This window comes from Oryctolagus cuniculus, chromosome 19 (genome assembly GCF_964237555.1).
Source record: "Oryctolagus cuniculus chromosome 19, mOryCun1.1, whole genome shotgun sequence".
NCBI classification, from domain to species: domain Eukaryota; kingdom Metazoa; phylum Chordata; class Mammalia; order Lagomorpha; family Leporidae; genus Oryctolagus; species Oryctolagus cuniculus.
The window spans coordinates 34,445,925-34,473,305 of NC_091450.1; the positions used below are offsets into that span (position 1 = coordinate 34,445,925).

Consider the following 27,381-nt stretch of genomic DNA (forward strand, 5'->3'; position numbering starts at 1 on the left):
GGCCAGGAGCCAGGAAGTGCATCCAGGTCTCCCGCGGGAGTGGCAGAATCCAGGTAGTGCAGCTGTCAGTGCTGCCTCCCGGGGCCACACCAGCAGGAGTGGAGGTGGGCCCTGACCCGGCTCTCCCAGCAGTGAGGCCGATAGCCTCCCCACACGACGAGATAGAAGAAAAATCCCAGCACAAGATAGTCACCTCCGTCGCTTTAGGCTTGTCTGGGCTGTAACCAGCAGCTGCCGCACACAGCCAGCTCCATCACCCGCACACTCCTCAGCCATGCTCTGGCTGCCCTCCTCCCCTCCCAACCTCTGGAAACCACTACAAGTTTGTGTTTTGCAAGAATGTCCTGTATGGGCCAGCACCGTGCACAGTGGGTTAAGCCACTGTGTGTGACACAGGCATTCCATGTGGGCAGCGGTTGGAGGGTGGGCTGCTCTTCTTCCAGTCCAGCCCGCTCCTAATGTGCCTGGGAAAGCAGCAGAAGATGGCCCCAGAGCCTGGGTGCCGGCCACCTCCGTGCCACACAGGATGGTGTCCAGGCTCCTGGCTCCAGCCTGGCCCAGTCCCAGCCTTTGAAGCTGTTTGTGGAATGAATAGTGGATGGAAGATCTCTCTCTGTCCCTCTCTCTCTCTGTCCCTCTCTCTCTCTGTCCCTCTCTCTCTCTCCCTCTCTCTCTTTCTCTCTCCATGTCTCTGTCTCTCTACAACTCAGCTTTTCCAATAAGTAAATCCCAAAAGGAACGTCGTGTCCATGGAGTCGTCGGTGCAGTCTGTGCAGATGCCTCCTTCCCCTTCATCCGGGCGGGGCTGGGCGGCAGCACTCGACTCCTCTCTGGGGCAAGGCCGGACGTGGTCCGTGCACGCCTTGAGGACATTTGGGTTGCTATGGCCCAGACAGCCGCTGTGAACATTCACGGGGTGGGCTCCGTGGGAACACAGGCTTCCTTCTGTGCAGGGTTCCCAGCCGGGTAGACACGTGTGTCTCTGACATCCTAGGATGCTGCCCTGTTCCCGCCCTGTTGGCATGAAGGGACGGGCCACGGCCTGCGATGTGCCACCGTGTCCCTCCGGGCTGTCCTGACGGCGTGCCGTCGTGTGTCCCTGTGGCTCACCCTGTGCCTCTGCTAGCATGGACGCCTCCTTGGGTGTGCTCATTTGCTCTGCTCTATTGTTTCTGGTGAATATTTGTACAAGTGTTTTGCTGAAATTATTTTATTCATTTAGTGAAAGACTTCCAAGAGAGAGGCAGAGACAGAAGAGAGAGCTCCTCCATCTGCCGGCCCACAGCTCTGCTGCCACGAAGGCCTTAGCTGACTTGACGGCTAGTGACAGCTCTTCCCTGCTCCTGAACTGAGTTCCTGCTCTGGCCTCACTGAGGGTCTGTAACCCCGCAGGACCCACTGGTGCCCCAGCACCTCCCGGATGTGCGATCCTGGCCAGAGATCTGGAGCGGGACCCGGATGTGGCGGGTGCACTTATTGTACCTGGCCGGCGCCAGCGCCACCGCCCTGCATGACTTTATGAGATCAACGACCGGCCTGTGCCAAAGGAGTGCCCAGCCTTCAGCCTGCGGGACTCAGAGCGCCTGTGCCGCTCGAACTCTCCCAGGGACCTGGGGATGCTCCCCGGGATGGAGGGAGCGGCTGGATCCCCAGTGCAGCCCCTAGGGTCGCGGGAGTCGGCCCGCACTGCGGACACCGACCCGGCCCGCTGGGCACAGCTTCTGCCCCTTTCCCCTGGCACAAGGAACGCGGGACACAGCTCATCCTTCTGCATGAGTTCATTGGGGAGTGGAGAGGGTGCCCGGGCGGGTCAGGGACACAGGAGGGTTGTCCGGCTGTCCAGGGGTGCTGAGTGCTCTCAGGGGTACTTCTTGGTCAGGATGATGAACACGTGGCGCAGGAACTTGTCCCAGGTGAGGTGCGACTCGGTGGTGAAGTCCCTGGACAGGTACCCGGCCAGGGTGACCAGCAGGCAGTTGGGCAGCAGCTGCGTGGCAGGGGGCAGTCAGGGCGGGTGGGCAGCCCCAGACACCAACCCTGCCCACAGGAGGGAGTCTGCGCTCTGCGCTCACCCTGAAGTTGACCGGGTCCACGCGAAGCATGTAGGGGAGCGTGTGCCTCAGCGTGGACAGCGTGCCATCCAAGTTGTCCATGTTCTTGACCGCGTTGTCCACCGCCATGCCAGCTTGACGCCATGAGTGTGCACCTGCGCCGACCGTATGCGGGGGATGTGCGAGAAGTGGGTCCTGGTATTTGGGAATCTGAGGAAGAGCCGGGGGAGGGGGCCCCACACCCGGCAGTCAGGAAAGCACATTTTACACAGTCTTTGCAAGGCAAAACCCAGCGTGCAGTCCACAGGGAGCGCACACGGGCATTTCAGACAGGGACTGCGGCCCAGCCCAGCCCCTGCTCCCCTGTTCCTTCCTGCCACACAGTCCAGCTCCCTCTTACAGTGCCTGGGAAAGCAGCAGAAGATGGCCCCAGAGCCTGGGTGCCTGCCACCTCCGTGCCACACAGGATGGAATCAGGCTCCTGGCTCCAGCCTGGCCCAGTCCCAGCCTTCGAAGCCGTTTGTGGAGTGAACCCTGGATGGAAGATCTCTCTCTGTCCCTCTCTCTCTCTGTCCCTCTCTCTCTCTGTGTCCCTCTCTCTCTTTCTCTCGCCATGTCTCTGTCTCTCTACAACTCAACTTTTCCAATAAGTAAATCCCAAAAGGAACGTCGTGTCCATGGAGTCATCGGTGCAGTCTGTGTAGATGCCTCCTTCCCCTTCATCCGGGCGGGGCTGGGCGGCAGCACTCGACTCCTCTCTGGGGCAAGGCCGGACGTGGTCCATGCACGCCTTGAGGACATTTGGGTTGCTATGGCCCAGACAGCCGCTGTGAACATTCACGGGGTGGGCTCCGTGGGAACACAGGCTTCCTTCTCTTTTATTGATTTATTGAAAGACTTCCAAGAGAGCGGGAGAGACAGGGAAAGAGAGCTCCTCCACTGCCGGCCCACAGCTCTGCTGCCACAAAGGCCTTAGCTGACCCAGGCTGAAACCAGGAGCAGGGGCTCCACCCAGGTCTCCCAGGTGGGTTCAAGGGCCCAAACACTTGGGGCCACCGTCCCCTGCTTTTCCCAGGCTGGTAGCATGGAGCTGGGTCAGAGGTGGAGCGCCAGGGACTCCAGTTTGATGCCAGGTGCAGGCGGCTAAGCCACAGGGCCCTGCGCCATGACAGCAACCCCATGCTGTGCTCATTCCTTTTCCATTGGTTCACCCTCCAATGGCTGCTGCGGCCGGTACACCATGCTGATCCGAAGCCCGGAGCCAGGTGCTTCCTCCTGGTCTCCCATGCGGGTGCAGGGCCCAAGGACCTGGGCCATCCTCCACTGCACTCCCGGGCCAGGGCAGAGAGCTGGACTGGAAGAGGAGCAACCGGACAGAATCCGGTGCCCCAGCCGGGACTAGAACCCGGGGTGCCGGCGCCGCAGGCCGAGGATTAGCCTACTGAGCTGCGGATCCGGCCTAATTTTGTTTTGAATGACTTATTTATTTATGTACTGATTTGAAAGGCAGAGAGACACAAAGATAGGGAAGTCCTCGGATTGGTCTCCCATCTGCTACTTCACTCCCCATATGCTTTCACTGGGCTGAGCTGGGCAAACCAGGAGGAACTCCATCCGGGTCGCACCTGGGTGGCAGGGCCCTAAGTGCAGGGGTCGTCACCCACTGCATCCCAGGGAGCTGAGGGAGGGAAGCAGCAGGGCTTCAACGGGCACTCTGGTACGACATGCAGGCCTCCCAAGGGTGCTTCATCAGGGCACACACAACGCCTGATCCCGTCTCTGTCTCTCTGTCTCTGTCTCTCTCTGTCTCTCTCTCTGTCTCTCTCTCTGTCAAGATGTTTCTGTATTTGAAAGGCAGAGAGAAGAGAGTAAGGGAGGTAGCACTCCCACCCACTGGTTCACTTCCCAAAGAGCTGCAACAGCTCCAGCTGTGCTGGCCTAAGCCGGGAGCCAGTGTCTCCAAGCCTGTCAGGAACCCAAGTCCTTGAGTCATCACCTCCCTCCTTCCCAGGGTGCATGTGCAAGAAATGGATCTGACGCACATGGAGCCAGGACCCAGACCCAGGCACTCAGGGATGTGGGTGTGACTTTTCACTGTGCCAACACACACCCCTGGTTATTTCTTCAGTGTTTTTGTATATTGAGTGAAGATGGATGGGGCTGTGCAGGGGGAGTTGGTGGTGGGGAGGGAGCTGCCAACGGCTCAGCCAGGGCCATGGCAGAGAAAGCGGTGCCAGGGCCTGACACTGCCCAGAGTGCTACGAGGGCTGGTGCCCAGGCTTGTGCTGGGGTTGGGCCAGGCTGGACGCCCAATGGCGCTCCAGGGCATTCAGCCAGGAGGGTGTGCAAGAGCTGCCGGAGTCTGGGCTGTCTGCACTAGGACAGGGGCCAGTTCCAGGGGTGCCAGCCGTGGACGAGGGAGATGCCAGAGGCCTGGGCACACAGTGAGCTCCTGGCCAGCCTGCAGGACTCAGGAAGCAGGGCACCAGGGGGCCTGCCCAGGTCCTGGCTGTGGGGCTGTGCAACAGAGGAGTGGAGGGGAGCCCCCGACACGAACTCTCCAACCCGGGGCCCTGGTTCCAGGGGATGGGTGTCAGTGAGAGAGGATTTCTGGTGGCTGCCTCTGTGTAGGACAGCCTGCTTCTGTTTGGTGGGTGTGATGTAGTTGGCCATATTTCAAAGGAGGGTGCTGGCCCCAGGACACCTTTCCCCCTGAGGAATCTGGGGCCTCCTCCCCTGCCCACCCTGCCCCACAGCTGCTGCAGAGGGGGTCAGTGTGTGCCCGTGGAGTCCTCCAGCTCATCTCCCCCACCTCAGGGACACAGAGACTCCACTGACATTCAAGCTTTATTCAAAGACCAGGGGTGGGGTGCAGAGTGGGGATGCGGGAGGGGACAGGGGGCAGGGGAACTCCCCGACCCCAGCTTACCCATATCTGCAGGTAACGTGGGGTCAGTTCTCTAAGCCCCTCCCTCACAGCTCTGGGAACAGGATCTCAGTATGTGGGGGAGGGGCAGCTCTGCACAACAGGCTCAAGACCCCAGCCCCAGGACCCCTCTTCAGGGCTGGGTGCCATCTGCCTGGCGGCCCCGGCACAGTCTGGGATCCTCAGCCAGGAGCTGTCTTCCAGGATCTCCTCACTGTGTTAGTTGTTTCCAAGACTGGGAGCCCCAGTACCCTAGCTCCTTACTGGGGCCTGGGGAGACTCGGATTGGGGGAGGGGCCCCTGGACAGGGCCGGGGCGGGCACGAGGCTGCATGGCACCGCCTTCAGCTTGCCCTCAACATGCCTTCGGGCCCGTGTGTGGCTAGGCGGTTAGGACTCAGGCTAAGGGTGGAGTAGTGGCGTAGCGGGGAAAGATGCTGCCTGTGGAGCCCAAGTCCCGTGTGGGCAGCAGTTCAGGCCCCGGGGGCTCCACTTCTGACCCAGCGCCCTGTTGATGCTCCTGGGACTGCAGTGGGAGACGCCTGGTGCTTGGGCCCCTGCACCCACTGGGAGACGTGGAGGAAGTTCCCGGCTCCTGGCTCCCAGCTGGGGATCCACCCTGCTCCTGCTATCGCTGCCGTTAGTGGAGTGAAACATCAGATGGAAGATCTCACTCAGTCTCTGTCTCTCCCTGAAACTCTGCCTTTCATATAAATCTTTAAAAATAGTTTTTAAATTTATTGTTTCGGAGGTAAATGGAGAGCCCTCCTCCAGTAGTTAACTTCTCTCTGGGAGACAGGAGTTGAGTGCGGGTCTCCCATGTGGGGGGCAGGAACCCAACGACTTGAGCCGGCACTACATGCGCGAGAAGCCGGAGCGAGGAGCTCCCTAACAGCTGAGCTAAACACCTGCCCCACACTGCATGGGCGTCTTGGCAGACAAAGCACCGTCGTCAGCATTGTGGTCCTCTAGAAGTTGCGGTCTCGGTGCCCCGATGGGGCTCCGCGGGTTAAGCACGTGTCAGTGTTGGTTTGAGGCCCAGCTGCTCAGTTCCCAACCCAGTGTCCCACTAACGCCCCTGGGGAGGCAGCAGCTGGGCCCCTGCCACGAATGCCGGAGGCTCCTGGCTTCAGCCTGGCCCAGTCCCAGCTGCTTACAAATGGATAAATCTTTAAAGAAGAAAAGTTCCAGAACGTGGTGAGCCAGGGCACCCAGCACTGCAAATACACTAAACCCCACCAAACTACACAAATATTTATGTGAAAGGGACGACCTTCCATCTGGCTCACTGCCGGTGCCCGCAGTGGCGGTGGCCGGGCCAAGCCAACGCCAGGAGCCCAGACTGGAAATGCAGGGCTCCCACATGGGTGGCAGGGGCCCAGGTGCTTGAAGTGACTGTCACCCCCCAGAGTCCGCAGGAGCCAGGCATCAAGTCCTGGCACAGCCTGGGCATCTCGGCTGCTAGGCCCGACACCCACGCCGGCGGATCTTCCCCTGAGCTCGCTTCTCTCCTGGGAACACCTCGCAGGCGCCCCAGAAATCACAGTTTACAGACATCCTTGTCCCACGTAGCAGTGCCTGGCTCAAGTCCCAGCTCCTGTGCACTTCTGATCCAGGTGCCGGGGAGGGCAGATGCGGTCGGAGACCCGGATGGAGCTCCAGGTTCCTGGCCTCGGACATCGCAGGTCTGGGGAGTGAACCAGCGGTGGAAGACCTTCCCCCACCCCACCCCTCATCACTCTGCCTCTCAAATCAACCCTCTCAAAAGAATGCTGTGTGTCTCCATGTGGCTGCTTCTGCCGAGCGGTACTGCCGTGCAGGAGTGAGTTTGCCGTGTGTCACGTGGACCTCGAAGAAGTAGGGACAGAAGGTGGAGTTTCTGCAGTGGCCGTGACTGCACATCTGAGGCAAAATCCTGAGCGAGGGCAGCTCTGGCTTTCCAGGGAGGGGTGGGGTCCCGCCAGCCCCGTGGGCTGCAAGGCTGGTCCAGGGGTCCTGTCTCGCCACGGACCTCCGACGTCCAGGGCCCGGTTCCTGCGCTGGGCAGCAGGGGGCTCCCTTCCCCGATTGTCCGCTGTGCGGGGCCAGAGCCTAGGCCGGACTCCGCCCCGGGAGACAGAAGGGCCTCGGCCTGGGACCAGGCCTGTGCAGCTGGGTTTGAGCGGAGTCCAGGAGGACTAAGCGAGCAGTACTGCGAAGGGCCTGGACTGGGCATCAACAGCCCCCCGACCACCTCCCGCCTGCCACCCTCCTGGCCAAGGCCAAGGAATTGGAATTTGGGACCTGGTGCCCCAAACCCGCCAGCCCCTTGGTTTGCGGACCCGAGGCCATCCCCACACACGCATCCCCAGGGAGCACTCGGTTCAGGCTGCTGCCCCGGGGCTTTACTCCAACACGACGGCGTCGCGGGGGGCGGGGCGTCCCACGACCTCCCACCCTCCATTCAGCGGTACTTGGAGGTCAGCGCCGAGATCACGTGGTGCAGGAATTTGTCCACCGAGGCGTGCATGGCGGGGCCGAAGTCTCCAGGGTAGTGCCGGGCGAGGGTCACCAGCAGACAGTGGCCCAGCAGCTGCAGGGAGGGGTCGTTCCCGCTCGCGGTCCATCGATTCTCCTCCCCCACCCCGCCTAGGGGAGCCCCCTCCCCGGCGAAGTCCCAGCGCTCACCCCGAAGTGGTGGGGGTCCACGCGCAGCGTGCGCACGTGCAGGTCGCTCAGAGCGGACAGGGCGCCGGGCAGGTCGTCCAGGTGGTCTGCGGCGAGGGTCAGCGCGTCGGCCACCTTGCGGCCGTGGGCTCTGACCTGGGCGGAGCCCGGGCTCAGGTCCATGTGGGAGAAGTAGATCTTGGTGCGCGGGAAGGCCTCCAAGGTTCTGCGGGAGGAGGGGGATGTGGTGCGTGTGGGGGCCCCGCGGGCGCGGGGCGCGGCGGGCCGGGGGCGCCCTCCCGGTGCGCACCTCTCCAGGGCCTCGGCCGCGTAGACGCCCACGTTGCTCCCCAGCTTCTTCCACAGGGCGCGCAGCAGCGCCCGCTCCGCCGCCGACAGCGCCATCCCGCAGCGGCGGGCAGCGGCGGGCAGCGGCGGGCGCGGCGGGCGCGGCGGGCGCGGCGGGCGCGGCGGGCGCGGCGGGCGCGGCGGGCGCGGCGGGCGCGGCGGGCGCGGCGGGCGCGGCGGGCCGGGTCCCCGCGGGCCTCTGGGGGCGTGGCGCAGGCCCGTCCCGCCCCGCGGCGCCGCCGCGCGCACCCGGAGGCCCGCGCACGCACGCAGTCTCGGTCCGCCACTTTCGGGCTCGCTCTGAACCCCAGGCCTTTCAGCAAAACACACATTTGAAACATTCAGTGGAGACACATGTTATGCACACGCGCAGAGGGAGACCTGGACAGGACGCGGAACCCCGGCAGAGCGCGGGCGCTGCGCGAGATGGTGACAGCGACTCCCGGGCTGGGCCGCCGCGCGGTCGGTCGGGGTGGCTCGCAGCAGGAGTTCCGTTGCGGGCGGCCAACACCTGCACCTGCTGAGTGCCTAGCCGAGCCTTGCAGCTCCCACACTGAGCTGTCAAGCCAGCGCGTGCGACCCTCCCCACCTCTACTCCCAAACTGCCGGGGCAGTGCCTCCAGCCCCTCCTCCAGCCCACCAACCTCCTCTCTGTTTCCACGGATTTGCTTGTTGTGTGTGTGTGTGTGTGTGTGTTTAATAAATGGGATTATTCAACATGTGGACTTTTAAAAAAAGTCATAGATTTTTTAAATGCTTGCATTTATTTTTCTTGGACAGAAATCAATGTTACATTAATTTGAATATAGATTCATTATCCAATTATGAAACAAGATGCACACAGACATTATAAGCTGAGTGTTGATGACTTAAGGCACTGAGGTTGTAATTGTAATTACAGAGACAGCCACACACACAAATTCCTAACCTACTAAATAGCAGCTGTATACCCATGACGCCAATTAGCTATACTTTCTACTTATGACACTTATCAGTGTCCACTCTGGGTTAAACCAAGCAGGACTGGCCTGCCGTGATTCCAGGCAAGTGAGCGCCTCTGCTTGCTGCAGAGGTGGCCCTGGACCCGAGAGGGCACGCGGGGGTCAGGGGAAGCCGGACACAGCCGGGGCCAGCAGAGGACTGGCGTCTGTGGTCCACCTAATGTGGGTGTGCCGCCTCCGGGCAGTGTGTCTCCCACTGCTGAGCCCTGGCACTTGTGGGGGCCACGTCCCTGAATGGAACTCCAGGAGACCCACAGAGCACATGGGGTCACGCCCTGCCAGCCGCACCCCCAAGTGGTCCCCTCACAGTGCCTCCACCCCTCCCACAGACCTGGGCACTGGAGCCCCCCCCCCCCGCCCTTCTGCTGACTGACCACAAAACCCAGGCGGGAGCAGAGGAAGCAAGCCAGCGGCTAAGAAGCCGAGTCTCCAGCCTGGTCATCGATGACCACTGCTCCCCAACCTGAGCTGCACGGAGCTGGGCGTCTGGTCGGAGAAGCGGGGTCTCTACCCCAGTGGGTGGGCTCCTGCACCCGGCTGCTCCTCAGCAGGCAGTGTTGCAGGTTCAGCCGTGCCCCACCATTCCTGGCTACGGCGGCACCACAGTCTGCCCACTCACCTGCTCAGGTGCACCTGTCGCGCCCCACCCTCACCTGTCTCCCTTCCTCTCAAGGAGCGAAGACGCCCCTTCCCACGGCTCCCACTGCCCCCGAGGTGCCCAAGGGGCTGCCACGGTGTCCTCCAAGGAGGAGCCCCAGACTGGGCGTGAGAGGACACTGGTGTTAGCCAGGGGCTGGATGGCACGGCAAACCTCCCTCTTCAGGAAGGAAGCCTGCCGCGGGCACTGTCCACCCCGGGCCCCCGCTGCCTCAGGGCAGGGGTGCCAGCCCCAGGGTGGCCACGTGGGCACTGGGCCTCACTGGCCCCAAGCGCGACCTAAGGGTCTTAGGAGTGAGCGTCCCCGGGTGCTGCTGGGATCTGCAGCCTGCACTCGACCTCCGGTTTTGTCTGCACCGTGGGTGGGTGGGTGGGTGGGTGGGTACGTTTGGGAGGCTGAGGGAGAGCCAGTGCCCTCCCGAGATCCTGGGGGAGCCGGGGACCCAGGCTGGAGGCAGCCGAGTGGCACGAGTGTGTGCATGTGTCGGGGGGGGGTTCTTTCAGCAGCCCCTCGTGGACTTGCAAGCAGGAAGGAAGGAACCAGCCGGTTGCCCACTCCTGTCCCCTGCAGCTGCACAGGGGGCCTCGGCACGTGCACGGACGTGTCCCCAGGCCGGCCCTGCACCTCAGGTCACAGACTCCACGGACACTGTCGGCCACTCACTCAGACTTTATTCAAAGACCAGGGGTGGGCTGCGGGGATGGGGGGTGCAGGGGGCAGAAGGCAGGGGAACTCCCCGGTCCAGCTTACCCATATCTGCAGGTAACGTGGGGTCAGTTCTCTAAGCCCCTCCCTCACAGCTCTGGGAACAGGATCTCAGTATGTGGGGGAGGGGCAGCTCTGCACAACAGGCTCAAGACCCCAGCCCCAGGACCCCTCTTCAGGGCTGGGTGCCATCTGCCTGGCCGCCCCGGCACAGTCTGGGATCCTCAGCCAGGAGCTGTCTTCCAGGATCTCCTCACTGTGTTAGTTGTTTCCAAGACTGGGAGCCCCAGTACCCTAGCTCCTTACTGGGGCCTGGGGAGACTCGGATTGGGGGAGGGGCCCCTGGACAGGGCTGGGAGGGGGAGCACGAGGCTGCATGGCACCACCTTCAGCTTGCCCTCAACATGCCTTCAGGCCCGTGTGTGGCTAGGCTGTTAGGACTCAGGCTAAGGGTGGAGTAGTGGCGTAGCGGGGAAAGATGCTGCCTGTGGAGCCCAAGTCCCGTGTGGGCAGCAGTTCAGGCCCCGGGGGCTCCACTTCTGACCCAGCGCCCTGCTGATGCTCCTGGGACTGCAGTGGGAGACGCCTGGGTGCTTGGGCCCCTGCACCCACGGGGAGGTCTGGAAGAAGCTCCTGGCGCCTGACTGTGGTCTGGCCCAGCCCTGGCCACTGTGGCCATTTGAGGAGCCATCCAGCAGATGGAAGATCTCTTGTTCTCTGTCTCTGCCTCTTTCTCTGTAACTCTGCCTTTCAAATAAATAAATCTCCTTTAAAAAACCCGTAATGTCTAAACTCTGTCACATCACGAGGTATATTAGCATGTTTAAAGTAAAAGACCCAGGAACCACACGGACCACAGGGAGTGCCTCGGGGTGAATGAAGCCAGGCCCCTGCTCCCGTTGTAGCTCCTGGGAGGAGCACCTGCAGGCAGCCGTGAGGCTCCGTGACAGCTCTTCCCTGCTCCTGAACTGAGTTCCTGCTCTGGCCTCGCTGAGGGTCTGTAACCCCGCAGGACCCACTGTGCCCCAGCACCTCCCGGATGTGTGATCCTGGCCAGAGATCTGGAGCGGGACCCGGATGTGGCGGGTGCACTTATTGTACCTGGCCGGCGCCGGCGCCACCGCCCTGCATGATCTTATGAGATCAACGACCGGCCTGTGCCAAAGGAGTGCCCAGCCTTCAGCCTGCGGGACTCAGAGCGCCTGTGCCGCTCGAACTCTCCGAGGGACCTGGGGATGCTCCCCGGGATGGAGGGAGCAGCCGGATCCCCAGTGCAGCCGCTAGGGTCGCGGGAGTCGGCCCGCACTGCGGACACCGACCCGGCCCGCTGGGCACAGCTTCTGCCCCTTTCCCCTGGCACAAGGAAAGCGGGACACAGCTCATCCTTCTGCATGAGTTTATTGGGGAGTGGAGAGGGTGCCCGGGCGGGTCAGGGACACAGGAGGGGTGTCCGGCTGTCCAGGGGTGCGGAGAACGCTCAGGACTACTTAGCGGTCTTGACGTCAGACATTCGGCCCAGGAACTTGTCCCAGGCAGCTTGGGCCTCGGCGGTGAAGTCTCTGGGCAGGTTCCTGGCCAGGGTGACCTGCAGGCAGTGGGACAGGAGCTGTGCGCCAGGGGGCGGTCAGCAGCAGGCGGAGAGGTAGACACCAAGGGCCTCCCCAGATCCAGGACCCCACCCCGGCCCGGACCTCGCGCCCAGCCCTGCCCACAAGGCCCCGTCCCACCCAGTCGCCCGTGCTCTGCGCTCACCCTGAAGTTGACCGGGTCAATGCGCAGCTTGTAGGCGAGCAGGTCGCTTAGAGAGGACAGCGCGCTATCCAAGTTGTCCATGTTCTTGACTGCGTCGTCCAGCGCGGCCGCCACTTCGGCTCCATGAGCCCGCAGTTGCGCGGAGCCCGGGCGCAGGTCGAAGTGCGGGAAGGAGATCTTGGTCTGCGGGAAGCTGAGGAAGAGCCTGGGGGCGGGCGCCCCACACCCAGCAGTCAGGAGAAGCCCACTTTCACGCAGTGTTTGCAAGGCAAAACCCAGCGTGCAGTCCACAGGGAGTGCACACGGGCATTTCAGACAGGGACTGCGGACCAGCCCAGCCCCTGCTCCCCTGTTCCTGTCACTCAGTCCCCAGCTGCTGGTGGAGGCCGTGAGCAGGAAGACTGGCCACTGCGTCACCGTCCCTCCTCCTGACCTCTCCCCGTCCCTGGTCTGGACACTCAGGCTGTGACCCATGGGGCACCTACCTCTCCAGGGCCTCAGTGCCGATGGCCTCAGACTGGGAGGAGACCTTGTCCCAGAGGGACATGATGATGGTCCTCTCGCTCTTGGTCAGAGACATGGTGAGGCCGGGGCTGGGCTGCTGCAAGGGGCTGGAGGTGCTGAGCACTGGGTGTGGTGGTGCTCAGCTCCCAGGCTCCCTTATTTACGGGGAGCAGAGTCCAGCCAGGCCCTGGCTCTTCTGGGAAGAGGGGAGGAGCAGAAGGGGCTGTGGGGGTGGGGTCTGTTATTGGGCACCATGACAGAGGCGGTCAGGGCCTGGTGGGGGAGGCGGGTGAGGGGCTACCACTCTTGCTGGGCCTTCCAGGGGCGTTGGCCGCAGTCTCTCCACTGGGTCCAGGGGAGATAGGGGCCCTGCCGTCCCAGGGGTCATCCCAGCATGGCCATGCTGCGCTGTCCTCATCCTCCCAGAGTCACAAAATGGGGACAACCAGAGCAGCAGGGGCCGCTGCCCGCCCTCGGGCCACCCCACCCAGGCACTGGTCAGGCCGACCCACGGGTGTCTGTGACCCTGAGTTCCCTCCAGGAACACGGCTCTCCCTGGGGCGCTGAGCGGAGCCCTCTGTGCCCTGAGCTTGGGAGGAGCCGGCAGGCTGATGGGAGATCAGCCACCTGAGGTCACGTGCTGCTGCTGGGGACCCCAGTGTTGCCCTGGGCGGGGCTGCTGCAGCACGGGCACCTGCCTTCTATGTCTTAGAGATCCTTTGTGTACTTGCCAGGCAGACGAGGGCCTGCACGGCCGGAGCTGGGCCAGGGCTGAGGCCAGGAGCCAGGAAGTGCATCCAGGTCTCCCGCGGGAGTGGCAGAATCCAGGTAGTGCAGCTGTCAGTGCTGCCTCCCGGGGCCACACCAGCAGGAGTGGAGGTGGGCCCTGACCCGGCTCTCCCAGCAGTGAGGCCGATAGCCTCCCCACACGACGAGATAGAAGAAAAATCCCAGCACAAGATAGTCGCCTCTGTCGCTTTAGGCTTGTCTGGGCTGTAACCAGCAGCTGCCACACACAGCCAGCTCCATCACCCGCACACTCCTCAGCCACGCTCTGGCTGCCCTCCTCCCCTCCCCAGCCTCTGGAAACCACTACAAGTTTGTGTTTTGCAAGAATGTCCTGTATGGGCCAGCACCGTGCACAGTGGGTTAAGCCACTGTGTGTGACACAGGCATTCCATGTGGGCAGCGGTTGGAGGGTGGGCTGCTCTTCTTCCAGTCCAGCCCGCTCCTAATGTGCCTGGGAAAGCAGCAGAAGATGGCCCCAGAGCCTGGGTGCCTGCCACCTCTGTGCCACACAGGATGGTGTCCAGGCTCCTGGCTCCAGCCTGGCCCAGTCCCAGCCTTTGAAGCCGTTTGTGGAGTGAACACTGGATGGAAGATCTCTCTCTGTCCCTCTCTCTCTCTGTCCCTCTCTCTCTGTCCCTCTCTCTCTCTGTCCCTCTCTTTCTCTGTCCCTCTCTCTCTTTCTCTCTCCATGTCTCTGTCTCTACAACTCAGCTTTTCCAATAAGTAAATCCCAAAAGGAACGTCGTGTCCATGGAGTCGTCGGTGCAGTCTGTGCAGATGCCTCCTTCCCCTTCATCCGGGCGGGGCTGGGCGGCAGCACTCGACTCCTCTCTGGGGCAAGGCCGGACGTGGTCCGTTCACGCCTTGAGGACATTTGGGTTGCTAAGGCCCAGACAGCCGCTGTGAACATTCACGGGGTGGGCTCCGTGGGAACACAGGCTTCCTTCTGTGCAGGGTTCCCAGCAGGGTAGACACGTGTGTCTCTGACATCCTAGGATGCTGCCCTGTTCCCGCCCTGTCGGCATGAAGGGACGGGCCACGGCCTGCAATGTGCCACCGTGTCCCTCCGGGCTGTCCTGACAGCGTGCCGTCGTGTGTCCCTGTGGCTCACCCTGTGCCTCTGCTAGCATGGACGCCTCTGCTCTATTGTTTCTGGTGAATATTAGTACAAGTGTTTTGCTGAAATTATTTTATTCATTTAGTGAAAGACTTCCAAGAGAGAGGCAGAGACAGAAGAGAGAGCTCCTCCATCTGCCGGCCCACAGCTCTGCTGCCACGAAGGCCTTAGCTGACTTGACGGCTAGTGACAGCTCTTCCCTGCTCCTGAACTGAGTTCCTGCTCTGGCCTCGCTGAGGGTCTGTATCCCCGCAGGACCCACTGTGCCCCAGCACCTCCCGGATGTGTGATCCTGGCCAGAGATCTGGAGCGGGACCCGGATGTGGCGGGTGCGCTTATTGTACCTGGCCGGCGCCGGCGCCACCGCCCTGCATGATCTTATGAGATCAACGACCGGCCTGTGCCAAAGGAGTGCCCAGCCTTCAGCCTGCGGGACTCAGAGCGCCTGTGCCGCTCGAACTCTCCGAGGGACCTGGGGATGCTCCCCGGGATGGAGGGAGCGGCTGGATCCCCAGTGCAGCCCCTAGGGTCGCGGGAGTCGGCCTGCACTGCGGACACCGACCCGGCCCGCTGGGCACAGCTTCTGCCCCTTTCCCCTGGCACAAGGAACGCGGGACACAGCTCATCCTTCTGCATGAGTTTATTGGGGAGTGGAGAGGGTGCCCGGGCGGGTCAGGGACACGGGAGGGGTGTCCGGCTGTCCAGGGGTGCTGAGTGTTCTCAGGGGTACTTCTCGGTCAGGATGATGAACACGTGGCGCAGGAACTTGTCCCAGGTGAGTTGCGACTCGGCGGTGAAGTCCCTGGACAGGTACCCGGCCAGGGTGACCAGCAGGCAGTTGGGCAGCAGCTGCGTGGCAGGGGGCAGTCAGGGCGGGTGGGCAGCCCCAGACCCCAACCCTGCCCACAGGAGGGAGTCTGTGCTCTGCGCTCACCCTGAAGTTGACCGGGTCCACGCGAAGCATGTAGGGGAGCGTGTGCCTCAGCGTGGACAGCGTGCCATCCAAGTTGTCCATGTTCTTGACCGCGTTGTCCACCGCCATGCCAGCTTGACGCCATGAGTGTGCACCTGCGCCGAGGCCGTATGCGGGGGATGTGCGAGAAGTGGGTCCTGGTATTTGGGAATCTGAGGAAGAGCCGGGGGAGGGGGCCCCACACCCGGCAGTCAGGAAAGCACATTTTACACAGTCTTTGCAAGGCAAAACCCAGCGTGCAGTCCACAGGGAGCGCACACGGGCATTTCAGACAGGGACTGCGGCCCAGCCCAGCCCCTGCTCCCCTGTTCCTTCCTGCCACACAGTCCAGCTCCCTCTTACAGTGCCTGGGAAAGCAGCAGAAGATGGCCCCAGAGCCTGGGTGCCTGCCACCTCCGTGCCACACAGGATGGAATCAGGCTCCTGGCTCCAGCCTGGCCCAGTCCCAGCCTTCGAAGCCGTTTGTGGAGTGAACCCTGGATGGAAGATCTCTCTCTGTCCCTCTCTCTCTCTGTCCCTCTCTCTCTTTGTGTCCCTCTCTCTCTTTCTCTCGCCATGTCTCTGTCTCTACAACTCAGCTTTTCCAATAAGTAAATCCCAAAAGGAACGTCGTGTCCATGGAGTCGTCGGTGCAGTCTGTGCAGATGCCTCCTTCCCCTTCATCCGGGCGGGGCTGGGCGGCAGCACTCGACTCCTCTCTGGGGCAAGGCCGGACGTGGTCCGTTCACGCCTTGAGGACATTTGGGTTGCTATGGCCCAGACAGCCGCTGTGAACATTCACGGGGTGGGCTCCGTGGGAACACAGGCTTCCTTCTCTTTTATTGATTTATTGAAAGACTTCCAAGAGAGCGGGAGAGACAGGGAAAGAGAGCTCCTCCACTGCCGGCCCACAGCTCTGCTGCCACAAAGGCCTTAGCTGACCCAGGCTGAAACCAGGAGAGGGGCTCCACCCAGGTCTCCCAGGTGGGTTCAAGGGCCCAAACACTTGGGGCCACCGTCCCCTGCTTTTCCCAGGCTGGTAGCATGGAGCTGGGTCAGAGGTGGAGCGCCAGGGACTCCAGTTTGATGCCAGGTGCAGGCGGCTAAGCCACAGGGCCCTGTGCCATGACAGCAACCCCATGCTGTGCTCATTCCTTTTCCATTGGTTCACCCTCCAATGGCTGCTGCGGCCGGTACACCATGCTGATCCGAAGCCCGGAGCCAGGTGCTTCCTCCTGGTCTCCCATGCGGGTGCAGGGCCCAAGGACCTGGGCCATCCTCCACTGCACTCCCGGGCCAGGGCAGAGAGCTGGACTGGAAGAGGAGCAACCGGACAGAATCCGGTGCCCCAGCCGGGACTAGAACCCGGGGTGCCGGCGCCGCAGGCCGAGGATTAGCCTACTGAGCTGCGGATCCGGCCTAATTTTGTTTTGAATGACTTATTTATTTATGTACTGAATTGAAAGGCAGAGTGACACAAAGATAGGGAAGTCCTCGGATTGGTCTCCCATCTGCTACTTCACTCCCCATATGCTTTCACTGGGCTGAGCTGGGCAAACCAGGAGGAACTCCATCCGGGTCGCACCTGGGTGGCAGGGCCCTAAGTACAGGGGTCGTCACCCACTGCATCCCAGGGAGCTGAGGGAGGGAAGCAGCAGGGCTTCAACGGGCACTCTGGTACGACATGCAGGCCTCCCAAGGGCGCTTCATCAGGGGCCACACAACGCCTGATCCTGTCTCTGTCTCTCTCTGTCAAGATGTTTCTGTATTTGAAAGACAGAGAGAAGAGAGTAAGGGAGGTAGCACTCCCACCCACTGGTTCACTTCCCAAAGAGCTGCAACAGCTCCAGCTGTGCTGGCCTAAGCCGGGAGCCAGTGTCTCCAAGCCTGTCAGGAACCCAAGTCCTTGAGTCATCACCTCCCTCCTTCCCAGGGTGCATGTGCAAGAAATGGATCTGACGCACATGGAGCCAGGACCCAGACCCAGGCACTCAGGGATGTGGGTGTGACTTTTCACTGTGCCAACACACACCCCTGGTTATTTCTTCAGTGTTTTTGTATATTGAGTGAAGATGGATGGGGCTGTGCAGGGGGAGTTGGTGGTGGGGAGGGAGCTGCCAACGGCTCAGCCGGGGCCATGGCAGAGAAAGCGGTGCCAGGGCCTGACACTGCCCAGAGTGCTACGAGGGCTGGTGCCCAGGCTTGTGCTGGGTTGGGCCAGGCTGGACGCCTGATGGCGCTCCCAGGGCATTCAGCCAGGAAGGTGTGCCAGAGCTGCCGGAGTCTGGGCTGTCTGCACTAGGACAGGGGCCAGTTCCAGGGGTGCCAGCCGTGGACGAGGGAGATGCCAGAGGCCTGGGCACACAGCAAGCTCCTGGCCAGCCTGCAGGACTCAGGAAGCAGGGCACCAGGGGCCTGCCCAGGGTCTGGCTCTGGGGCTGTGCAACAGAGGAGGGGAGGGGAGCCCCCGACACGAACTCTCCAACCCGGGGCCCTGGTTCCAGGGGATGGGTGTCAGTGAGAGAGGATTTCTGGTGGCTGCCTCTGTGTAGGACAGCCTGCTTCTGTTTGGTGGGTGTGATGTAGTTGGCCATATTTCAAAGGAGGGTGCTGGCCCCAGGACACCTTTCCCCCTGAGGAATCTGGGGCCTCCTCCCCTGCCCACTCCTGCCCCACAGCTGCTGCAGAGGGGGTCAGTGTGTGCCCGTGGAGTCCTCCAGCCCATCTCCCCCACCTCAGGGACACAGAGACTCCACTGACTTTCAAGCTTTATTCAAAGACCAGGGGTGGGGTGCAGAGTGGGGATGCGGGAGGGGACAGGGGGCAGGGGAACTCCCCGGTCCAGCTTACCCATATCTGCAGGTAACGTGGGGTCAGTTCTCTAAGCCCCTCCCTCACAGCTCTGGGAACAGGATCTCAGTATGTGGGGGAGGGGCAGCTCTGCACAACAGGCTCAAGACCCCAGCCCCAGGACCCCTCTTCAGGGCTGGGTGCCATCTGCCTGGCGGCCCCGGCACAGTCTGGGATCCTCAGCCAGGAGCTGTCTTCCAGGATCTCCTCACTGTGTTAGTTGTTTCCAAGACTGGGAGCCCCAGTACCCTAGCTCCTTACTGGGGCCTGGGGAGACTCGGATTGGGGGAGGGGCCCCTGGACAGGGCCGAGGGGGGGCACGAGGCTGCATGGCACCACCTTCAGCTTGCCCTCAACATGCCTTCAGGCCCGTGTGTGGCTAGGCGGTTAGGACTCAGGCTAAGGGTGGAGTAGTGGCGTAGCGGGGAAAGATGCTGCCTGTGGAGCCCAAGTCCCGTGTGGGCAGCAGTTCAGGCCCCGGGGGCTCCACTTCTGACCCAGCGCCCTGCTGATGCTCCTGGGACTGCAGTGGGAGACGCCTGGTGCTTGGGCCCCTGCACCCACGGGGAGACGTGGAGGAAGTTCCCGGCTCCTGGCTCCCAGCTGCGGATCCACCCTGCTCCTGCTATCGCTGCCGTTAGTGGAGTGAAACATCAGATGGAAGATCTCACTCAGTCTCTGTCTCTCCCTGAAACTCTGCCTTTCAAATAAATCTTTAAAAATAGTTTTTAAATTTATTGTTTCGGAGGTAAATGGAGAGCCCTCCTCCAGTAGTTAACTTCTCTCTGGGAGACAGGAGTTGAGTGCGGGTCTCCCATGTGGGGGGCAGGAACCCAACAACTTGAGCCGGCACTACATGCGCGAGAAGCCGGAGCGAGGAGCTCCCTAACAGCTGAGCTAAACACCTGCCCCACACTGCATGGGCGTCTTGGCAGACAAAGCACCGTCGTCAGCATTGTGGTCCTCTAGAAGTTGTGCGGTCTCGGTGCCCCGATGGGGCTCCGCGGGTTAAGCTCGTGTCAGTGTTGGTTTGAGGCCCAGCTGCTCTGTTCCCAACCCAGCGTCCCACTAACGCCCCTGGGGAGGCAGCAGCTGGGCCCCTGCCACGAATGCCGGAGGCTCCTGGCTTCAGCCTGGCCCAGTCCCAGCTGCTTACTAATGGACAAATCTTTAAAGAAGAAAAGTTCCAGAACGTGGTGAGCCAGGGCACCCAGCACTGCAAATACACTAAACCGCACCAAACTACACAAATATTTATGTGAAAGGGACGACCTTCCATCTGGCTCACTGCCGGTGCCCGCAGTGGCGGTGGCCGGGCCAAGCCAACGCCAGGAGCCCAGACTGGAAATGCAGGGCTCCCACATGGGTGGCAGGGGCCCAGGTGCTTGAAGTGACTGTCACCCCCCAGAGTCCGCAGGAGCCAGGCATCAAGTCCTGGCACAGCCTGGGCATCTCGGCTGCTAGGCCCGACACCCACGCCGGCGGATCTTCCCCTGAGCTCGCTTCTCTCCTGGGAACACCTCGCAGGCGCCCCAGAAACCACAGTTTACAGACATCCTTGTCCCACGTAGCAGTGCCTGGCTCAAGTCCCAGCTCCTGTGCACTTCTGATCCAGGTGCCGGGGAGGGCAGATGCGGTCGGAGACCCGGATGGAGCTCCAGGTTCCTGGCCTCGGACATCGCAGGTCTGGGGAGTGAACCAGCGGTGGAAGACCTTCCCCCACCCCACCCCTCGTCACTCTGCCTCTCAAATCAACCCTCTCAAAAGAATGCTGTGTGTCTCCATGTGGCTGCTTCTGCCGAGCGGTACTGCCGTGCAGGAGTGAGTTTGCCGAGTGTCACGTGGACCTCGAAGAAGTAGGTCAGAAGGTGGAGTTTCTGCAGTGGCCGTGACTGCACATCTGAGGCAAAATCCTGAGCGAGGGCAGCTCTGGCTTTCCAGGGAGGGGTGGGGTCCCGCCAGCCCCGTGGGCTGCAAGGCTGGTCCAGGGGTCCTGTCTCGCCACGGACCTCCGACGTCCAGGGCCCGGTTCCTGCGCTGGGCAGCAGGGGGCTCCCTTCCCCGATTGTCCGCTGTGCGGCTGCCAGGGCCTAGGCCGGACTCCGCCCCGGGAGACAGAAGGGCCTCGGCCTGGGACCAGGCCTGTGCAGCTGGGTTTGAGCGGAGTCCAGGAGGACTAAGCGAGCAGTACTGCGAAGGGCCTGGACTGGGCGTCAACAGCCCCCCGACCACCTCCCGCCTGCCACCCTCCTGGCCAAGGCCAAGGAATTGGAATTTGGGACCTGGTGCCCCAAACCCGCCAGCCCCTTGGTTTGCGGACCCGAGGCCATCCCCACACACACATCCCCAGGGAGCACTCGGTTCAGGCTGCTGCCCCGGGGCTTTACTCCAACACGACGGCGTCGCGGGGGGCGGGGCGTCCCACGACCTCCCACCCTCCATTCAGCGGTACTTGGAGGTCAGCGCCGAGATCACGTGGTGCAGGAATTTGTCCACCGAGGCGTGCATGGCGGGGCCGAAGTCTCCAGGGTAGTGCCGGGCGAGGGTCACCAGCAGACAGTGGCCCAGCAGCTGCAGGGAGGGGTCGTTCCCGCTCGCGGTCCATCGATTCTCCTCCCCCACCCCGCCTAGGGGAGCCCCCTCCCCGGCGAAGTCCCGGCGCTCACCCCGAAGTGGTGGGGGTCCACGCGCAGCGTGCGCACGTGCAGGTCGCTCAGAGCGGACAGGGCGCCGGGCAGGTCGTCCAGGTGGTCTGCGGCGAGGGTCAGCGCGTCGGCCACCTTGCGGCCGTGGGCTCTGACCTGGGCGGAGCCCGGGCTCAGGTCCATGTGGGAGAAGTAGATCTTGGTGCGCGGGAAGGCCTCCAAGGTTCTGCGGGAGGAGGGGGATGTGGTGCGTGTGGGGGCCCCGCGGGCGCGGGGCGCGGCGGGCCGGGGGCGCCCTCCCGGTGCGCACCTCTCCAGGGCCTCGGTCGCGTAGACGCCCACGTTGCTCCCCAGCTTCTTCCACAGGGCGCGCAGCAGCGCCCGCTCCGCCGCCGACAGCGCCATCCCGCAGCGGCGGGCAGCGGCGGGCAGCGGCGGGCGCGGCGGGCAGCGGCGGGCAGCGGCGGGCGCGGCGGGCAGCGGCGGGCAGCGGCGGGCGCGGCGGGCAGCGGCGGGCGCGGCGGGCAGCGGCGGGCAGCGGCGGGCGCGGCGGGCAGCGGCGGGCGCGGCGGGCAGCGGCGGGCGCGGCGGGCGCGGCGGGCCGGGTCCCCGCGGGCCTCTGGGGGCGTGGCGCAGGCCCGTCCCGCCCCGCGGCGCCGCCGCGCGCACCCGGAGGCCCGCGCACGCACGCAGTCTCGGTCCGCCACTTTCGGGCTCGCTCTGAACCCCAGGCCTTTCAGCAAAACACACATTTGAAACATTCAGTGGAGACACATGTTATGCACACGCGCAGAGGGAGACCTGGACAGGACGCGGAACCCCGGCAGAGCGCGGGCGCTGCGCGAGATGGTGACAGCGACTCCCGGGCTGGGCCGCCGCGCGGTCGGTCGGGGTGGCTCGCAGCAGGAGTTCCGTTGCGGGCGGCCAACACCTGCACCTGCTGAGTGCCTAGCCGAGCCTTGCAGCTCCCACACTGAGCTGTCAAGCCAGCGCGTGCGACCCTCCCCACCTCTACTCCCAAACTGCCGGGGCAGTGCCTCCAGCCCCTCCTCCAGCCCACCAACCTCCTCTCTGTTTCCACGGATTTGCTTGTTGTGTGTGTGTGTGTGTGTGTGTTTAATAAATGGGATTATTCAACATGTGGACTTTTAAAAAAAGTCATAGATTTTTTAAATGCTTGCATTTATTTTTCTTGGACAGAAATCAATGTTACATTAATTTGAATATAGATTCATTATCCAATTATGAAACAAGATGCACACAGACATTATAAGCTGAGTGTTGATGACTTAAGGCACTGAGGTTGTAATTGTAATTACAGAGACAGCCACACACACAAATTCCTAACCTACTAAATAGCAGCTGTATACCCATGACGCCAATTAGCTATACTTTCTACTTATGACACTTATCAGTGTCCACTCTGGGTTAAACCAAGCAGGACTGGCCTGCCGTGATTCCAGGCAAGTGAGCGCCTCTGCTTGCTGCAGAGGTGGCCCTGGACCCGAGAGGGCACGCGGGGGTCAGGGGAAGCCGGACACAGCCGGGGCCAGCAGAGGACTGGCGTCTGTGGTCCACCTAATGTGGGTGTGCCGCCTCCGGGCAGTGTGTCTCCCACTGCTGAGCCCTGGCACTTGTGGGGGCCACGTCCCTGAATGGAACTCCAGGAGACCCACAGAGCACATGGGGTCACGCCCTGCCAGCCGCACCCCCAAGTGGTCCCCTCACAGTGCCTCCACCCCTCCCACAGACCTGGGCACTGGAGCCCCCCCCCCCCGCCCTTCTGCTGACTGACCACAAAACCCAGGCGGGAGCAGAGGAAGCAAGCCAGCGGCTAAGAAGCCGAGTCTCCAGCCTGGTCATCGATGACCACTGCTCCCCAACCTGAGCTGCACGGAGCTGGGCGTCTGGTCGGAGAAGCGGGGTCTCTACCCCAGTGGGTGGGCTCCTGCACCCGGCTGCTCCTCAGCAGGCAGTGTTGCAGGTTCAGCCGTGCCCCACCATTCCTGGCTACGGCGGCACCACAGTCTGCCCACTCACCTGCTCAGGTGCACCTGTCGCGCCCCACCCTCACCTGTCTCCCTTCCTCTCAAGGAGCGAAGACGCCCCTTCCCACGGCTCCCACTGCCCCCGAGGTGCCCAAGGGGCTGCCACGGTGTCCTCCAAGGAGGAGCCCCAGACTGGGCGTGAGAGGACACTGGTGTTAGCCAGGGGCTGGATGGCACGGCAAACCTCCCTCTTCAGGAAGGAAGCCTGCCGCGGGCACTGTCCACCCCGGGCCCCCGCTGCCTCAGGGCAGGGGTGCCAGCCCCAGGGTGGCCACGTGGGCACTGGGCCTCACTGGCCCCAAGCGCGACCTAAGGGTCTTAGGAGTGAGCGTCCCCGGGTGCTGCTGGGATCTGCAGCCTGCACTCGACCTCCGGTTTTGTCTGCACCGTGGGTGGGTGGGTGGGTGGGTGGGTACGTTTGGGAGGCTGAGGGAGAGCCAGTGCCCTCCCGAGATCCTGGGGGAGCCGGGGACCCAGGCTGGAGGCAGCCGAGTGGCACGAGTGTGTGCATGTGTCGGGGGGGGGTTCTTTCAGCAGCCCCTCGTGGACTTGCAAGCAGGAAGGAAGGAACCAGCCGGTTGCCCACTCCTGTCCCCTGCAGCTGCACAGGGGGCCTCGGCACGTGCACGGACGTGTCCCCAGGCCGGCCCTGCACCTCAGGTCACAGACTCCACGGACACTGTCGGCCACTCACTCAGACTTTATTCAAAGACCAGGGGTGGGCTGCGGGGATGGGGGGTGCAGGGGGCAGAAGGCAGGGGAACTCCCCGGTCCAGCTTACCCATATCTGCAGGTAACGTGGGGTCAGTTCTCTAAGCCCCTCCCTCACAGCTCTGGGAACAGGATCTCAGTATGTGGGGGAGGGGCAGCTCTGCACAACAGGCTCAAGACCCCAGCCCCAGGACCCCTCTTCAGGGCTGGGTGCCATCTGCCTGGCCGCCCCGGCACAGTCTGGGATCCTCAGCCAGGAGCTGTCTTCCAGGATCTCCTCACTGTGTTAGTTGTTTCCAAGACTGGGAGCCCCAGTACCCTAGCTCCTTACTGGGGCCTGGGGAGACTCGGATTGGGGGAGGGGCCCCTGGACAGGGCTGGGAGGGGGAGCACGAGGCTGCATGGCACCACCTTCAGCTTGCCCTCAACATGCCTTCAGGCCCGTGTGTGGCTAGGCTGTTAGGACTCAGGCTAAGGGTGGAGTAGTGGCGTAGCGGGGAAAGATGCTGCCTGTGGAGCCCAAGTCCCGTGTGGGCAGCAGTTCAGGCCCCGGGGGCTCCACTTCTGACCCAGCGCCCTGCTGATGCTCCTGGGACTGCAGTGGGAGACGCCTGGGTGCTTGGGCCCCTGCACCCACGGGGAGGTCTGGAAGAAGCTCCTGGCGCCTGACTGTGGTCTGGCCCAGCCCTGGCCACTGTGGCCATTTGAGGAGCCATCCAGCAGATGGAAGATCTCTTGTTCTCTGTCTCTGCCTCTTTCTCTGTAACTCTGCCTTTCAAATAAATAAATCTCCTTTAAAAAACCCGTAATGTCTAAACTCTGTCACATCACGAGGTATATTAGCATGTTTAAAGTAAAAGACCCAGGAACCACACGGACCACAGGGAGTGCCTCAGGGTGAATGAAGCCAGGCCCCTGCTCCCGTTGTAGCTCCTGGGAGGAGCACCTGCAGGCAGCCGTGAGGCTCCGTGACAGCTCTTCCCTGCTCCTGAACTGAGTTCCTGCTCTGGCCTCGCTGAGGGTCTGTAACCCCGCAGGACCCACTGTGCCCCAGCACCTCCCGGATGTGTGATCCTGGCCAGAGATCTGGAGCGGGACCCGGATGTGGCGGGTGCACTTATTGTACCTGGCCGGCGCCGGCGCCACCGCCCTGCATGATCTTATGAGATCAACGACCGGCCTGTGCCAAAGGAGTGCCCAGCCTTCAGCCTGCGGGACTCAGAGCGCCTGTGCCGCTCGAACTCTCCGAGGGACCTGGGGATGCTCCCCGGGATGGAGGGAGCAGCCGGATCCCCAGTGCAGCCGCTAGGGTCGCGGGAGTCGGCCCGCACTGCGGACACCGACCCGGCCCGCTGGGCACAGCTTCTGCCCCTTTCCCCTGGCACAAGGAAAGCGGGACACAGCTCATCCTTCTGCATGAGTTTATTGGGGAGTGGAGAGGGTGCCCGGGCGGGTCAGGGACACAGGAGGGGTGTCCGGCTGTCCAGGGGTGCGGAGAACGCTCAGGACTACTTAGCGGTCTTGACGTCAGACATTCGGCCCAGGAACTTGTCCCAGGCAGCTTGGGCCTCGGCGGTGAAGTCTCTGGGCAGGTTCCTGGCCAGGGTGACCTGCAGGCAGTGGGACAGGAGCTGTGCGCCAGGGGGCGGTCAGCAGCAGGCGGAGAGGTAGACACCAAGGGCCTCCCCAGATCCAGGACCCCACCCCGGCCCGGACCTCGCGCCCAGCCCTGCCCACAAGGCCCCGTCCCACCCAGTCGCCCGTGCTCTGCGCTCACCCTGAAGTTGACCGGGTCAATGCGCAGCTTGTAGGCGAGCAGGTCGCTTAGAGAGGACAGCGCGCTATCCAAGTTGTCCATGTTCTTGACTGCGTCGTCCAGCGCGGCCGCCACTTCGGCTCCATGAGCCCGCAGTTGCGCGGAGCCCGGGCGCAGGTCGAAGTGCGGGAAGGAGATCTTGGTCTGCGGGAAGCTGAGGAAGAGCCTGGGGGCGGGCGCCCCACACCCAGCAGTCAGGAGAAGCCCACTTTCACGCAGTGTTTGCAAGGCAAAACCCAGCGTGCAGTCCACAGGGAGTGCACACGGGCATTTCAGACAGGGACTGCGGACCAGCCCAGCCCCTGCTCCCCTGTTCCTGTCACTCAGTCCCCAGCTGCTGGTGGAGGCCGTGAGCAGGAAGACTGGCCACTGCGTCACCGTCCCTCCTCCTGACCTCTCCCCGTCCCTGGTCTGGACACTCAGGCTGTGACCCATGGGGCACCTACCTCTCCAGGGCCTCAGTGCCGATGGCCTCAGACTGGGAGGAGACCTTGTCCCAGAGGGACATGATGATGGTCCTCTCGCTCTTGGTCAGAGACATGGTGAGGCCGGGGCTGGGCTGCTGCAAGGGGCTGGAGGTGCTGAGCACTGGGTGTGGTGGTGCTCAGCTCCCAGGCTCCCTTATATACGGGGAGCAGAGTCCAGCCAGGCCCTGGCTCTTCTGGGAAGAGGGGAGGAGCAGAAGGGGCTGTGGGGGTGGGGTCTGTTATTGGGCACCATGACAGAGGCGGTCAGGGCCTGGTGGGGGAGGCGGGTGAGGGGCTACCACTCTTGCTGGGCCTTCCAGGGGCGTTGGCCGCAGTCTCTCCACTGGGTCCAGGGGAGATAGGGGCCCTGCCGTCCCAGGGGTCATCCCGGCATGGCCGTGCTGCGCTGTCCTCATCCTCCCAGAGTCACAAAATGGGGACAACCAGAGCAGCAGGGGCCGCTGCCCGCCCTCGGGCCACCCCACCCAGGCACTGGTCAGGCCGACCCACGGGTGTCTGTGACCCTGAGTTCCCTCCAGGAACACGGCTCTCCCTGGGGCGCTGAGCGGAGCCCTCTGTGCCCTGAGCTTGGGAGGAGCCGGCAGGCTGATGGGAGATCAGCCACCTGAGGTCACGTGCTGCTGCTGGGGACCCCAGTGTTGCCCTGGGCGGGGCTGCTGCAGCACGGGCACCTGCCTTCTATGTCTTAGAGATCCTTTGTGTACTTGCCAGGCAGACGAGGGCCTGCACGGCCGGAGCTGGGCCAGGGCTGAGGCCAGGAGCCAGGAAGTGCATCCAGGTCTCCCGCGGGAGTGGCAGAATCCAGGTAGTGCAGCTGTCAGTGCTGCCTCCCGGGGCCACACCAGCAGGAGTGGAGGTGGGCCCTGACCCGGCTCTCCCAGCAGTGAGGCCGATAGCCTCCCCACACGACGAGATAGAAGAAAAATCCCAGCACAAGATAGTCGCCTCTGTCGCTTTAGGCTTGTCTGGGCTGTAACCAGCAGCTGCCACACACAGCCAGCTCCATCACCCGCACACTCCTCAGCCACGCTCTGGCTGCCCTCCTCCCCTCCCCAGCCTCTGGAAACCACTACAAGTTTGTGTTTTGCAAGAATGTCCTGTATGGGCCAGCACCGTGCACAGTGGGTTAAGCCACTGTGTGTGACACAGGCATTCCATGTGGGCAGCGGTTGGAGGGTGGGCTGCTCTTCTTCCAGTCCAGCCCGCTCCTAATGTGCCTGGGAAAGCAGCAGAAGATGGCCCCAGAGCCTGGGTGCCTGCCACCTCTGTGCCACACAGGATGGTGTCCAGGCTCCTGGCTCCAGCCTGGCCCAGTCCCAGCCTTTGAAGCCGTTTGTGGAGTGAACACTGGATGGAAGATCTCTCTCTGTCCCTC

General features: G+C 62.9%; 6 protein-coding genes across 8 annotated transcripts; all 6 read right to left on the reverse strand.

Annotated features, from left to right (window-relative positions):
- Window positions 1-1,765: 1,765 nt before the first annotated feature.
- On the reverse strand, window positions 1,766-2,307 carry LOC138846919 (hemoglobin subunit zeta-like). The gene is made up of 2 exons (XM_070063941.1): window positions 2,073-2,307; window positions 1,766-1,987 (listed from the first exon to the last, which is right to left on the reverse strand). Exons 1-2 carry the CDS (start codon window positions 2,178-2,180, stop codon window positions 1,859-1,861), a joined length of 237 nt encoding a protein of 78 aa, XP_069920042.1. The 5' UTR covers window positions 2,181-2,307; the 3' UTR covers window positions 1,766-1,858.
- A 5,038-nt stretch (window positions 2,308-7,345) lies between these two features.
- Window positions 7,346-8,097, reverse strand: LOC100328804 (hemoglobin subunit theta 1). The gene is made up of 3 exons (XM_070064222.1): window positions 7,933-8,097; window positions 7,644-7,848; window positions 7,346-7,548 (listed from the first exon to the last, which is right to left on the reverse strand). The coding sequence occupies exons 1-3, from the start codon at window positions 8,025-8,027 to the stop codon at window positions 7,420-7,422; spliced, it is 429 nt and encodes a 142-aa protein (XP_069920323.1). The 5' UTR covers window positions 8,028-8,097; the 3' UTR covers window positions 7,346-7,419.
- Window positions 8,098-11,716: 3,619 nt separating this feature from the next.
- LOC138843081 (hemoglobin subunit zeta-like) lies at window positions 11,717-12,705 on the reverse strand. Of its 2 annotated transcripts, none has more exons than XM_070063794.1 (3): window positions 12,572-12,705; window positions 12,087-12,291; window positions 11,717-11,919 (listed from the first exon to the last, which is right to left on the reverse strand). In XM_070063794.1, the coding sequence occupies exons 1-3, from the start codon at window positions 12,664-12,666 to the stop codon at window positions 11,818-11,820; spliced, it is 402 nt and encodes a 133-aa protein (XP_069919895.1). In that variant the 5' UTR covers window positions 12,667-12,705; the 3' UTR covers window positions 11,717-11,817. The 2 variants fall into 2 exon arrangements, with proteins under 2 accessions (XP_069919895.1, XP_069919894.1); XM_070063793.1 differs by having other exon boundaries at window positions 11,717-11,940.
- A 2,413-nt stretch (window positions 12,706-15,118) lies between these two features.
- LOC138846967 (hemoglobin subunit zeta-like) lies at window positions 15,119-16,363 on the reverse strand. The gene is made up of 2 exons (XM_070064325.1): window positions 15,431-16,363; window positions 15,119-15,345 (listed from the first exon to the last, which is right to left on the reverse strand). Exons 1-2 carry the CDS (start codon window positions 15,536-15,538, stop codon window positions 15,217-15,219), a joined length of 237 nt encoding a protein of 78 aa, XP_069920426.1. The 5' UTR covers window positions 15,539-16,363; the 3' UTR covers window positions 15,119-15,216.
- Window positions 16,364-18,204: 1,841 nt separating this feature from the next.
- LOC127490060 (hemoglobin subunit theta-1) lies at window positions 18,205-21,470 on the reverse strand. Its single transcript, XM_070064326.1, has 3 exons — window positions 21,254-21,470; window positions 20,965-21,169; window positions 18,205-20,869 (listed from the first exon to the last, which is right to left on the reverse strand). The coding sequence occupies exons 1-3, from the start codon at window positions 21,346-21,348 to the stop codon at window positions 20,741-20,743; spliced, it is 429 nt and encodes a 142-aa protein (XP_069920427.1). The 5' UTR covers window positions 21,349-21,470; the 3' UTR covers window positions 18,205-20,740.
- Window positions 21,471-25,109: 3,639 nt separating this feature from the next.
- LOC100357627 (hemoglobin subunit zeta) lies at window positions 25,110-26,098 on the reverse strand. Of its 2 annotated transcripts, none has more exons than XM_070063795.1 (3): window positions 25,965-26,098; window positions 25,480-25,684; window positions 25,110-25,312 (listed from the first exon to the last, which is right to left on the reverse strand). In XM_070063795.1, exons 1-3 carry the CDS (start codon window positions 26,057-26,059, stop codon window positions 25,211-25,213), a joined length of 402 nt encoding a protein of 133 aa, XP_069919896.1. In that variant the 5' UTR covers window positions 26,060-26,098; the 3' UTR covers window positions 25,110-25,210. The 2 variants fall into 2 exon arrangements, with proteins under 2 accessions (XP_069919896.1, XP_051698067.2); XM_051842107.2 differs by having other exon boundaries at window positions 25,110-25,333.
- Between the last annotated feature and the right edge of the window lie 1,283 nt (window positions 26,099-27,381).

Coding starts and splice junctions, on each gene's coding strand:
- LOC138846919 (XM_070063941.1), bottom strand. CDS start 2,180: ATGGCGGTGGACAACGCGGTCAAGAACATGGACAACTTGGATGGCACG. Junction 1,988..2,072: donor TGGACCCGGTCAACTTCAGG/GTGAGCGCAGAG, acceptor CCTGCCACGCAG/CTGCTGCCCAACTGCCTGCT.
- LOC100328804 (XM_070064222.1), bottom strand. CDS start 8,027: ATGGCGCTGTCGGCGGCGGAGCGGGCGCTGCTGCGCGCCCTGTGGAAG. Junction 7,849..7,932: donor GCGGCCGAGGCCCTGGAGAG/GTGCGCACCGGG, acceptor CTCCTCCCGCAG/AACCTTGGAGGCCTTCCCGC. Junction 7,549..7,643: donor TGGACCCCCACCACTTCGGG/GTGAGCGCTGGG, acceptor CCCTCCCTGCAG/CTGCTGGGCCACTGTCTGCT.
- LOC138843081 (XM_070063793.1), bottom strand. CDS start 12,666: ATGTCTCTGACCAAGAGCGAGAGGACCATCATCATGTCCCTCTGGGAC. Junction 12,292..12,571: donor GGCACTGAGGCCCTGGAGAG/GTAGGTGCCCCA, acceptor GCCCGCCCCCAG/GCTCTTCCTCAGCTTCCCGC. Junction 11,941..12,086: donor TTGACCCGGTCAACTTCAGG/GTGAGCGCAGAG, acceptor CCTGGCGCACAG/CTCCTGTCCCACTGCCTGCA.
- LOC138846967 (XM_070064325.1), bottom strand. CDS start 15,538: ATGGCGGTGGACAACGCGGTCAAGAACATGGACAACTTGGATGGCACG. Junction 15,346..15,430: donor TGGACCCGGTCAACTTCAGG/GTGAGCGCAGAG, acceptor CCTGCCACGCAG/CTGCTGCCCAACTGCCTGCT.
- LOC127490060 (XM_070064326.1), bottom strand. CDS start 21,348: ATGGCGCTGTCGGCGGCGGAGCGGGCGCTGCTGCGCGCCCTGTGGAAG. Junction 21,170..21,253: donor GCGACCGAGGCCCTGGAGAG/GTGCGCACCGGG, acceptor CTCCTCCCGCAG/AACCTTGGAGGCCTTCCCGC. Junction 20,870..20,964: donor TGGACCCCCACCACTTCGGG/GTGAGCGCCGGG, acceptor CCCTCCCTGCAG/CTGCTGGGCCACTGTCTGCT.
- LOC100357627 (XM_051842107.2), bottom strand. CDS start 26,059: ATGTCTCTGACCAAGAGCGAGAGGACCATCATCATGTCCCTCTGGGAC. Junction 25,685..25,964: donor GGCACTGAGGCCCTGGAGAG/GTAGGTGCCCCA, acceptor GCCCGCCCCCAG/GCTCTTCCTCAGCTTCCCGC. Junction 25,334..25,479: donor TTGACCCGGTCAACTTCAGG/GTGAGCGCAGAG, acceptor CCTGGCGCACAG/CTCCTGTCCCACTGCCTGCA.